At 41.6% G+C, this 13327-nt stretch overlaps 1 protein-coding gene across 1 annotated transcript in view; it reads right to left on the bottom strand.

Annotated features, from left to right (window-relative positions):
• The window catches only part of slc41a1 (solute carrier family 41 member 1), a gene marked incomplete at its 3' end in the record, with an annotated part of 33464 nt that overhangs the window by 504 nt on the left and 19633 nt on the right, over positions 1-13327 (bottom strand). Inside the window, exons 4-11 of the mRNA XM_079680591.1 lie at positions 11044-11115; positions 7683-7827; positions 6252-6398; positions 4141-4285; positions 3071-3150; positions 1828-1962; positions 1460-1608; positions 6-60 (exon numbers count right to left, since the gene is read on the bottom strand). Coding sequence (XP_079536717.1) covers positions 6-60; positions 1460-1608; positions 1828-1962; positions 3071-3150; positions 4141-4285; positions 6252-6398; positions 7683-7827; positions 11044-11115 — 928 coding nt within the window. The remainder of the gene's footprint in view (positions 1-5; positions 61-1459; positions 1609-1827; positions 1963-3070; positions 3151-4140; positions 4286-6251; positions 6399-7682; positions 7828-11043; positions 11116-13327) is intronic.

Here is a 13327-nt window from a genome sequence, read left to right as displayed (position 1 = left end):
CATGCCTCGGCCCCACATCCAGTGAACCATCCAGTCTGCCAGGTAGAGGAGGATCAATACCTGGAGGAAGATGAGGAATAAAGATTTGTATTAATAAATATACACCCTAAGAATTCATGAAAATGTATTCATTTCCATTATAACACGGCTTAGTGGAATACTTGATTATGATTTGGACATTTAAGAGCTTTGCTATTTTTCGGTAACAGACCGCTGCTAAGGAGAGCAGACCGTTGCTAAGGAGAACAGACCGTTGCCAAGGAGAACAGACCGTTACTAAGGACAATCAAGGGACTAAGTACAGTCATATTAATCCGCAGACAGAAGTCCGGTCAATTTCACAAAAAACGTTATTTGCTTCGTGAGAAAACACCCAGGAATACATTTGAATATTTATTTTTTATATTTTTGTGGAGAACACTTTGGATATCTGATGGCTAAATTAAAGAGAAAGAGTGACGAGAAGGAAAGCTTCGGTATCCGGCTCACCCTGTTGGTGTTCTTTTATCATTAATGACCGACTCGCTGTACATTATCCTTTACTTAAAACATGCTGCATTTTGTTAGATCTCAACTCATACATTTGAAGTATGCGTGCCAACATGGTCTTATTTCTGTTTTTGCCGGTTTGTTTTATGGAAACCGGCTGAACCAGCATTTTCATTGTTATAGGTTCTTGCCAAATAGTTTGTTTAATATCAAACCGGTTTGAACATTTTCACACAGGCACAACCTTTAGATGAGAAAATACTTTATTATTAATTTAACCTCTAGCGGCCCGTCCACACAGCGGCGTGGACGGCACCGAGCGTGCGTTGACGCTTGCCGGCGGGCTTGTCTGAAAGTCGACCAACAACCAATCACATGAATCTCCCGCCCCTGACACACAAGCAGCGGTTTGATTGGCTAGAGCTTGTACTGGCATATGATTCAATTGGCTGACGCTTCTACCGAGGCTTCAAAAGTTGAACATTGCTCAACTTTTGCAGCGAGCCACGCCAGGAAAGCTCCGCGTCGCTTCCCACAATGCAGTTCGGCGAAAAGTGACGTCACCCCATTCAAAGTGAATGATGAAGCGTCAACGCACGCCGCTGTGTGGACGGGCCGTAAGCAAAATGTAAAACATAACATTGTACATCTGTTCCTTTTACTCTTCCATAACATAACAATTTGCGTTCTCCCATTATTCCCCTCTTCTCAGCAGCAGCTAAAAAGTGAAGTGTGTGTCTGTCTGTCTGTCTGTCTGTCTGTCTGTCTGTCTGTCTGTCTGTCTGTCTGTCTGTCTGTCTGTCTGTCTGTCTGTCTGTCTGTCTGTCTGTCTGTCTGTCTGTCTGTCTGTCTGTCTGTCTGTCTGTCTGTCTGTCTGTCTGTCTGTCTGTCTGTCTGTCTGTCTGTGTGTGTGTGTGTGTGTGTGTGTGTGTGTGTGTGTGTGTGTGTGTGTGTGTTTACGTGTGTTTACCTGTAGTAGTGCAGCAACCATGTAGAATGAAACGAAGACAGCTGTCAGCATGGTGTGCCCCCCCCTCAGGGAGTTGATGGTGTAGAGGAAGGCGAGGTGACCCGGGGCGACCAAGAGGAAAAGGACCCGGGCGGAGCGAGAGTTCACAGCTGGAAAATAAAAAAAGAGTCACATACTGATGAGGTGTAACTTGTTTTATCCTGCATTAAAAATACTAAAGGTGTGCCCTAGAGGGACGGATACTGGAACTAAACCTCCAAATACATCATGGGGGTGGGGGGCAGTTGGAAATCATGGAAAGATGTGTTTTAATGAGATAAATCAAGGTGGGAAACAGCAAAACGTTCCACAGCCACCCGTTGACTTACAGGAGCCGAAGAAGGTGGCGCAGGGTGTGGGGCACTTCCTGGGGGTGGGGTTGGGGTCACCCATCGGGAGACCGTTCATGTGCAGAAAGGTGGAGATCCGACTGGCCTGAACTGCCACCAGGTTACCTCCCACACCTGACACACAAGGCAAGCCAAGTTTATTTATATAGCACTTTTCAACACAAGGCAATTCAAAGTGCTTTACAAAAACAAAAGACATTAAGAGCATGAAACACATTAGAAACATTAAAAAGCAAAAATAAAACATGAATACAAAGGCACATGAATAAAAGTTACAGTGCAGGGTGAGATGTGAATAGTTCAATTAAAAGCAGCGGAAACAAGAAAGTCTTCAGCCTGGATTTAAAAGTAGTCAGAGGTTTCTGGGAGTTTGTTCCATATAATCAAATTCTCACATTCCTCTACCCCTAGTCTTCCCGTGAAATTATAGTTCTTTTGACACTTTTCTAACTTTTTTATATTCCTCTCATCCTTCTCTTTCAATCATTGTGCGACCCCAGACAACACATTTCCCTGTGTTACTACCTGAACCCATCCTTGACCTTTAAAACCACACACACACACACACACACACACACACACACACACACACACACACACACACACACACACACACACACACACACACACACACACACACACACACACACACACACACACACACACACACACACACACACACACACACACACACACACACACACACACACACACACACACACACACACACACACACACACACACACACACACAAATTCAACTGCAACTATTTAGTGAGGTGCTCTGCAGGGTTGAAGTAATGAGTGCTTGTATACTGATTATGACTACAAACGTATTTGTGATGCGCCATAAAGAAATCTAATGCTTCCCTCGTACCGTTATAATCAATCGACAGTCATTGCATGGGAATGTCATTTTTAGGAGACGCATAAAGAACTAAAGCTGTCAATGTTTAAGATCTTCAACCATCTGTAAACCTTATCGCGTTAGAAATGAACCTGCAGTTCCAGTAAAAAGTGGAGAAATCGGCACAAGAGACATGCATTGAATTGAGACCACTGGACATTAAGCGACTTCCCGCCTAATCCAAATGGCATCCTTGTTTTGTTTGATTGATTGATGTTTTACTTGTGAGCGTATTGACTGGTCTAAAACACATTCATTTTCATTTCTGTACAACCACTTTCCCCAAAGGAATGATTCAAGTTTTCCGACTTCTTACCGTTGATGACCGGGGTGAAGACGGCAATGCCGGCAAAGTTTGGGTGGGTGACGGTCTTGTCGAGGATCAACCCTCCAACACTGAAAGATACACAGGAGGGATTAACTGAGGGATCATAGTCAGAGATGGCAAAAGTACACACATCCTTTACTCAAGTAGAAGTACAGATACTCTTGTTACCTTGGTTGCTGATTGGCTAATGGTTACACAAGCCAAAACAATGTTATGACATCATAAAGTGGCCAAAATCTGATCAGCTCATTTTCAGACAGGTTTTTATAGAAATGGATCAAAAAGAGAGAGAATCTTTGTTCCTGAAACTTTCAGAGTCTCTTTCCAGAGGGGACACATGTTGATGTAGAAGAGACATGGAGAAGAGGGGACACATGTTGATGTAGAAGAGACATGGAGAAGAGGGGACACATGGTGATGTAGAAGAGACATGAAGAAGAGGGGACACATGTTGATGTAGAAGAGACATGGAGAAGAGGGGACACATGTTGATGTAGAAGAGACATGAAGAAGAGGGGACACATGTTGATGTAGAAGAGACATGAAGAAGAGGGGACACATGTTGATGTAGAAGAGACATGGAGAAGAGGGGACACATGTTGATGTAGAAGAGACATGGAGAAGAGGGGACACATGGTGATGTAGAAGAGACATGAAGAAGAGGGGACACATGTTGATGTAGAAGAGACATGGAGAAGAGGGGACACATGTTGATGTAGAAGAGACATGAAGAAGAGGGGACACATGTTGATGTAGAAGAGACATGAAGAAGAGGGGACACATGTTGATGTAGAAGAGACATGGAGAAGAGGGGACACATGTTGATGTAGAGGAGACATGGAGAAGAGGGGACACATGTTGATGTAGAAGAGACATGGAGAAGAGGGGACACATGTTGATGTAGAAGAGACATGGAGAATAGGGTTTTGCATAATAAGTGACCTTTAAATGAATTGTCAATTGCGATGTTTTGACACCAACATCATTGATTTGGATAATTAATGTTAAATATGGCGATACGCGTGGGAACAGGTTTTTAAAAACTAAGCCCCCCCTACCTGCTGATGGCCATGGCGATGATGACGGGCTCCCAGCCGGAGTACAGCAGCTCTCTGGTGGACGGGATCCTCCGAGCGATCAGCACCCACAGAGGGCACAGAGCCACGAACACAGCACACACCAGAGGGTTGGCGTAGTTGTTATCTGAGGGGAGGAGGAGGAAGAGGAGGAGGAGGAGGAGGAGGAGGAGGAGGAAGAGGAGGAGGAGGAGGAATAATAAAAACATATATATATATATAGTCAAATATAGCAGTATTTACATAGAAATAGAATGGAATAAAATATGGAATACAATTCGGCAGTAATAAAAAAAAAAAACAGATATAATAATAGTAATAATCTATTTGATTTATAAGCGCACTTTTCATTTGAGTAAACAAAACCACAAAAACAATTAAAACAATTAAAACAACATTCACATTTATGCCGGCATGGCAAAATGTGGGTGTTTTAAAAATCTAGTAAAAGGCTATTCTAAAAAGATCATTAAACTGGTTTAGTGGATAGTATAGTATTTTTAAAAGAAAAGTGTTTTAATTAAGTACACGTTTGACTTTGTCTCTGGTTTGTATTTGTGCATATAATACGATATTGCCATTCTTCTTCCCAATAAATGATTTTGATGCTTTTGTTTTTCACTTTTTCTTGACTATCTCTGCTGTTACGAGCGAACGTCCACGTGTGCGAAGTTCTTCATTTCATTTAATTTTTTAAGAAAGTTATTTTTACCGTTTTTAAAAGAGTGCTTCAAATAGCATGCTATCCATTTTTTTTATATGGAATATTGAATCACCAAGTAACGCTTCAAACCTTTCGGAAATTCAACAAAAATGTACTTTTTAACATTTAGCTGATAATATAATGAATAGATATCTCGTGAGGATGAAGCAGGACTGTATGTGTGGGGACAGTAATCCCCTGTGTTGCCTCCAGGGGGCAGTGTTACACACTACCAGTACCGTTTAAAGGGAGCACATTTGCAGAGCTATAAATAAAATGTGGATTTCCCGTGATAAAACACAGCGAGGTGATGTGTGGGCGGGTTCTGTTTTTATTTCCTGCGCGCCGCTTGACGCTCAGTCGCATTTCTACACATGCTGCTCCCTTTCATCAAAACATCTTCAAAGGCAACAGAGGAGACTCTGGTTGTATCACATTTTCCTCTATTGTTATTATAATTCACTGGATGTGATTCATCTCTATTGTTGTGTTTGTTGCAACAGTTTTTTTTCTTTCTCCTGCCATGAGGAAACAAATTAATCTGACGTCTGAACAAAGCTGTAAAGAAAACAGTACTTCAGTAGGCGTGTGCTTTGACCCAATCAAATACAAGTTTTTACATTCCATCTCCTCCATACAAGTGTTTCCGACACTTTTAAAATGAAATGATGTTGACACAAATTGCATGTTTGATGGTTAATGCGGCTAGTTATTCAATTAAAGAGGTCCTATTATGCTTTGTGTGGGTTTTCCCTTTCCTGTTATATAGGTTTTAGTGCATGTCAATGGTCTGCAAAGGTTAAAATCCCCGTGTGAGTTTCTCTCCCACTGCCTGAAACGCCTCCATTGGATTCCTTTGTTTGCTTCCTGAACATAGTGACATCACTATGTAACACTAGCACTTCTATTGGCTAGCGCTCCAACACATTGTTCGAGATAGGCTAAGGGGCGGGACATCTCTAAGCGCCGGCCAGCTAACCAATCAGAGCAGACTGGGCTCTGGTTTCAGACAGAGGGTGAAAAGAGGTGCTGCAGCACAGGCAGTATGAGACGAATTAAGAGCTTTTTGAACATTAAGAGAGACATGTCCCAGTAGAGACACTACATACTTATATTTAGCAGAATATGTCCCCTTTAATTAAAGGATCTGCGTTCTCTGCCTTCAGAACATCTTGCCCTTGTTGTTGTACTTCGCCGTCGTCCATTAATACATTAGCATTACGTGTTTTTGACAGAGGGTGAATATTAAATGTTACCCATGTATTATGAAACCTGTGAACGTGTGTGTGTATGTGTGTGTGTGTGTGTGTGTATGTGTGTATGTGTGTATGTGTGTGTGTGTGTGTGTGTGTGTGTGTGTGTGTGTGTGTGTGTGTGTGTGTGTGTGTACCTAGCTCCTTGTACAGTCCCGTGGAGATGCCTGCCAGCAGCGACAGAGTGATCAGATCTCCCAGCGAGGCAGCGATGGGCGTGGCCACGTTGTCGGGGTTTATGCCGACCTTCCTGGCCGCGATGATCACACCTATCATGATGAGCCCTGTGGGATTATGGGTCAGAGATTACACAACATGGAAGACTGTCACAAAGTAAGTATGTAAGTAAAATGTATTTATAAAGCGCTTTTCCCAGGCATGGTCACAAAGTGCTTAACAAAGCATTAAAATATCATACGAATCATAAAAGATTAAATGACCACACAGGCCACGTGTTAATAAGAGCTAAAAACACAATACACAATAAAACACAATAAAAGCACGTGATGTTCTGAGTAACCTTCCATCACCAGGGGGCTCATTGACTTCAAACAAGTGTGGTGAGCAAAAACACTGAGGAGAACATGCTCTCTTTAAGGGCGTAACAAGAGGGGTTTTTTCCCCCAGAAAAAGGATTGGGGTTCTCTTGTTTTCCACGAGGAAAGTTGGCAAAAACAAAACGGTGTGGAGGTTTCAGTGTTAAAGTGAGATGACCAGAACAACAGCAGGGCAGGTGACCAGAAAGGAGGCTGATGGCTTTAAGATATTTAAAAAATAGAAGACCTAAAGTAATGTTTTGCACTTACACTCCAGGAACAGGAAAAATTAAGTTCCTAATACTAATCCACTCAAACATGGCTGTCTCGAAGAAGCGAGGATATACTCAGCTAACAGGCGCTAATGTTTACATCTCGCGCTGTCAATGCTGCTTGTTAATAGGAAGATGGACTCCTGCGTATTGGTGGGTGTAGTTTGGTCAAAAGAAATAGTTCCTACATGAAACTGCTCTCAACAAGGTCTTATTTAACAGGGACAGCGCACGTTGAAGGATTTTTAATTTCTGAAAATGCACCTGAGTTAGCTAAGAAGCGTCTCTTTTTCATCATCATCCATAGTGATCAGATGTTGATGTTTCAGAGCCACCATAAAAGCATATTAAAGTATTTTAAAGAATGTTAACATAATCATTAATGATGAGGCCCTATTATGCTTTTTGAGGTTTTCCCAGTCCTGTAGTATCTTATATAGGAAACGCCTCCAATTGTCTCCTTTGCAGACCATAGTGACATCACTATGGATCCCTCGCGCTTCTATTGGCTAGGGCTCCAACACATTGTACGTGATAGGCCAACGTGACGGGACATCTATAAGCAGTTGACCAATCACAACAGAGAGAGAAAAATAAAGAGCTTTTTGAACATTAGTGTCCCAGTAGAGACACTAAATACAAATATGAACCTTAAAATGAGCAACATGTCCTCTTTAAACTGGCTGCTATTGAGAATGTTAGCAACTGATGGACTAAAGTGTTTCTTGCGCTTGTTAGATTGATAAATGCGGCTACATACCTAGAATGAGCGAGGCGATGAAGGCGGTGGCCACGCTTGAGGCACACAGCAGCACGGCGTGGTCCAGCCTGAAGTGGCCCTCTGGGATCCAGCCGAAGATCACAGCCGCGATGGAGGCCAGGAAGCCCACCACTGTGGCCTGGACCTGTACACACACACACACACACACACACACACACACACACACACACACACACACACACACACACACACACACACACACACACACACACACACACACACACACACACACACACACACACACACACACACACACACACACACACACACACACACACACACACACACACACACACACACACACACACACACACACACACACACACACACACACACACACACACACACACACACACACACACACACACACCAAGGATTCAAGACTCAAGGCTGTGATTGTCATTCGTACATAGCTACCTGTACTGACTCTTATCGTGCAAACACATTGACATTAAGCAACCAGTCATGCCAACATTAATTACACTGTAATCTGAGTTTTTCAAATGTAACTGTATTGTAATATTATATTTGAACTGTACTATGTATTATTTTATTGACCTGTACTCAAATCATGTTTTATTACAGCTTGTGTGATAGAGTTGAAGCAATGTGTGTAGTGTTTGTTGATTGTTACAGGATGAACCTACCTGAGGACCGCAGGTGGAAATTAGCTATTAGCTCAAATCTGGCATAATTCATCTCCTCTCGTTACTGAGATTAATGTATTTGTATGCATGGTCCATGTTGAAATAAATACATAATATAACAACTACAGTGTAGTAATGTTGATGAAAATGGTAGGTCACAGGCTCCTCCAACAGTGCAACACATAAAACATCAAATAGTGCAAGTACATACAAATAGAAATAGTTCAAGAGAGATAATTTGTAAATTGCAAACAGGTGAATGTTATGGATGTCCATGTTCAACAACACGGTTGATGGGGTCTCCATTACAGCCAACATGTAAACTCCAGATGTATGTTGGGCTATCTTGTTACAGTGGAGCAGCTTTTAGAAACGGACACACTGTACGAGCTCACCCAGCACTCATTCACTTTTATTAATAGATATTTGATAACACCTTATTCCATCACATACAGTGAGTTTTCTTTCCACGGGGAAGACTATCCCTTACACTTATACCACTATTAAAATAGACAGAATCTCCGCTTGTGGAGCAGCAGAGTGACCCAGTGCACCCTGGCCCTCTTTACAGGAGGTTGTGTCAGCACCGGTTTCAAGTGTTCCAGGAATTTTTGGGATCACCAAACATTACATAACCACAACTTCAAATGGCAGACCCTATAGGAGAGGTCAGAGAAGAGGCCATGTTTTGGTAGAAGTCTGTTTATGGCAGGCTTGGGAAGTAGCAGATTACATGTAACAGGATTACGTAATTAGGATACAATAAAAAGTGTATTCCCTTACAGTTACATTAAAACAGATGACTGTCACTTCTCAAAAAATGGTGGATCACTAGCAGGATACAGTGTTACAGCTAAGAAGAGCAGATAGTGTGTGTTGTAAAGGATCAGATGTTCTGTCTTCTCTGTGAGCTGTTCTGTTCTGTAGGATAATACTTTAAGTGTGAATACTTCTACTGCCTGAATCTGCTTTATGGTTTCCACTTTGTAGGAGCCGCATTTAAGTTTATTTTGTTTTGATTTATTTGGAACCTTTATTAATGCATTTTTCTGTTTCAGTAAGTGGTGTGCTTTGCTCACGGGAAGGGGGCGGGGCTAAGGCTTTAAATTGTGTGTGTGACGGGAAAGCAGCAGGCAGCAGCAATACCGTCATTGACACGCAGACGCAACCTTATGCTTAGTCAAATACAGATTATTAGGATCTGCTGTTTAAGTTTATGTTAAATATTGTTTTTGTATTTTGTTTATGTTTTGCTGGAAATAATCCTTGAAAAGCAACCGAAGCGTCCAGTGGGTTGTGTACTGCTTCCGAGGCCCAAGCTCTACATGTGGCCGAGAACAATAACTTTTGAGGGTGAAGGTGACAAGACAAACTTTTTGGGGTATTTGGCCACTACACACTTTCTTTGCTTCATTTGTTCTGTTTTTAATTCAGCAGGTGAACCTATATGTTCTTAAAATAGTGTGTGTGAGCTTAGCTGTGTGTGTTGAACTAAAAACGGAGTATTTTCTGTCAGCTCAGATTTTATTTCTGCTTTTTTGTGCTCATGTGTTTCACTGTTGGTGCATCGGGAATACAGCTACTTCTTTTGTATCCTGATTCGGTAATTTTGCCATATTAAGCAATAATTGTACATGTTCCTGGTCCACTTTGGCCCCTTAGGGTTGGTTAGTTTGTATTATTGTGACTTCCTTTCCTCTGGATGCACTTTGGTCACATCAACACACTAATCCATGATCTTTATCGTGAACAAAAACATTTAAAAACGAATTTCTGTCCATTTCTATCCAAATAATCAGGATTCTCTTGATGCCCTGACCTGAACCCAGTTTATCCTTTACATGACATTTAAGGAATCAAATTACTGCTGAACCTAAGACCAGTCTATTTCTTTACAAGTGCACAGTGTTTACAGTAAACACAGTGACTAACTATTACTGAACACACCAGTAACTCCAGTGTGACAGCTGCTGAACACCGGCTCTGATCACACAAAAAGTGACGCACAATGAGGTTGAAAGCACCCACATTGTGTCCACTTCTTGTCTGATCCGACCATACCTTCAGGATTTTAAAGGTTACAGTTGTTCAGCCCTCACGGGTTACACTTAATTGTCGGGAGAGGCTTATTATCTGCTGCTTGGATCACTACTGTGAGCTGTTACTGTACATAACAGAGGATATAGATTTACCAGAATTAAAGATCTGATTTCTCTATTTTGCATTTGATCCTAGATTGTGAAGCACTTTGCATGAAGACCACATCCATAGTGCATTATGAATGCTTTCATAGGCAATTATAATACTGCTTTAAAACTACACAAGGGATTTTTGAAGCACTAAATAAACATGATGTGAATTATAATGAAAAATCGATATCTTATGATTTGCTTTTAACTAGTTATGAAGAAAAGGTGGACTGATGATACTCAGATAAGGTGACTTATTACATTTCATGTATTTATTTATTGTACATGGATCCTTTTTTAAGTAACCCTCCTAACCCTGACTCATACAAGCCCACAAAAAAGGACAAACTAACCCTTCGAACTGAATTAAATGCTTGCATGGGAATTGAGTTTCAGAGTCGAATTGAACGGCACGTGAACTCATTATCTGACTTCTCTCAGTGACATGGTTAGCTTAGGGGATGTACGAGATGCTCCATGACACATGACAAGTGTTAAAGTTACCTGGATGAGAGCCAAGTTCCCCATTATCATCTTCCACATGTTCTTGGCGTTGTCCATCTGACCAATGTTAGCCTGAAAGAGAGCAGAAAAACACACAATGTTAACACATTATTATCTGTGTGTGTGTGTGTGTGTGTGTGTGTGTGTGTGTGTGTGTGTGTGTGTGTGTGTGTGTGTGTGTGTGTGTGTGTGTGTGTGCGTGTACAGTAGATGCTGTTGCCTCTTGGTCCCGACAACACAATCAGATGCCAGTTCTCTAGACAAAGACACTCTGATCTGATCCCCCACCCTGTGGCCGACTCCATTTATCTAATCTCCACTTTATGGCTCTCTCACACACACACACACACACACACACACACACACACACACACACACACACACACACACACACACACACACACACACACACACACACACACACACACACACACACACACACACACACACACACACACACACACACACACACACACACACACACACACACACACACACACACACACACACACACACACACACGGTCTCAAGTAGGACAGTGTGTGTCCACAGCACTGAGCCTGATGCCCATCCACAGTGAGAGACGCTGACAGAGGATCTCCTTTTCCTTCCTCTCCTCTCACATTTGCATATGCAGAGGGAAACATCTGGTGGCAGGAAAACACATACAGATGTGCAGGGGGAAGTCAAATCAATCAATCAATATTAGTATTGACTGGCTTTGAATGTTTTGAGGGTATTTACATTTGGAAAGACAATAGCTCGCTGTGTCTTTAGATGAAGCTAGTTTGGAGTTAATTTCTTATTTTATTAAGTCAATATATTCTATTTTTGTTCAAATTGGCTCGACTTACGGCTTTGAAGCTTAAACCGGATTTGTTTGATACAAACAGGCTAAACTGAGTCGATATGCTCTTGTTAAAGTGGCCTGAGACGTCATGGGAAAACATACTCCTTGAGAAGCCTGCTGTAGCGGGAACCACAGAAGCAGTTTTATAACTTTGCCAGGTGTTTATATTTCTTTATATAACTTTTGACAGATTTAAAGCATTATGTTACGGGTCGGTTTGTCTGCCTGTGTGTGAGTATGTGTCTCCCCCTCTTCCCCTGATTGTCTCCCTCAGGTGATCCAATCCCTAATCAAAGCCTGCATAAAGGTCTGAGGAGTCTCTCCCCCTCTTCCCCCTCCACACCATGACACATGGCCCTGTCTTTGTAAGTTTTCTTTTCAAAATAATAATTAATATTAAAGCTTTGTATGACTAAAACCTGACATTATGACTTCCAGATAGCGTTACAGTAAAGCAGACATATTCCTCTCTCCCATCAGCAGCATGGACAAGTGCATAAAATCAGATGCTGAGGACCAGAGGGGGGCACAAATATTAGATAAGAGAGGGACAAACGTCATAAGCTCACACATTACTATACTTGTGGGGACCTAATTCTGTTACAGTCATGTGTGGGGACTCACCTCCGATATGGGGAATCATTAATTTTAGGGTGAAGACTTGGTTAGGGTTAGGCATGTGTTGGTTATGGTTAAGGTTAGGATAAGTCTCCAGGGAATGCATGTAAGTCAATGTAATGTCCCCTGAAGTGATGTATACATGGTATGTGTGTGTATGTGTGTGTATGTGTATGTGTATGTGTATGTGTATGTGTATGTGTGTGTGTGTGTGTGTGTGTGTGTATGTGTGTGTGTGTGTGTGTGTGTGTGTGTGTGTGTGTGTGTGTGTGTGTGTTTGTGTGTGTGTGTGTGTGTGTGTGTGTGTGTGTGTGTGTGTGTGTGTGTCTGTGTGTGTGTGGGGGATCATCACAGAGATGTCGCAGGGTGTATGCTGTGAAAAAGTGATTAACGGATTTTATTAAAAAAAACGAGAAGCTAAAAAAACACTTCCATTCAAAAGCATCACAATATTTTTCAGTTGAATAATACAAAAAAACAATTCAACTGAAAGCTGTTGTTTACGAGGTCGGATCAAGAATGGAGTGAGACTTCAAATACACAGAAAGAGGGTAAATCAGGATTAGGAAGCGGTGGTAATCCCAGATTATAGTGTGGAAGCATTTGCAATGGAGCTACTGCTAAACTCTAGTAATCTCCCAAATATTATTACTATCCAAATAAGTAGAAAATCTAACATAATAGACACATTTTATTTTAAAGGAACACATAAATAAACTATAAACTACTAGATTAGGTGAAACATAAAAGGTAAATCGTGCTATTATGCTAAAGGAACATGACAAGGTTACAATTCACAAAAACCTATAGGCCAAT

Source organism: Notothenia rossii (genome assembly GCF_949606895.1).
Source record: "Notothenia rossii genome assembly, chromosome: 5".
Classification (NCBI taxonomy): domain Eukaryota; kingdom Metazoa; phylum Chordata; class Actinopteri; order Perciformes; family Nototheniidae; genus Notothenia; species Notothenia rossii.
This window is presented reverse-complemented; position numbering and strand designations above follow the sequence as displayed.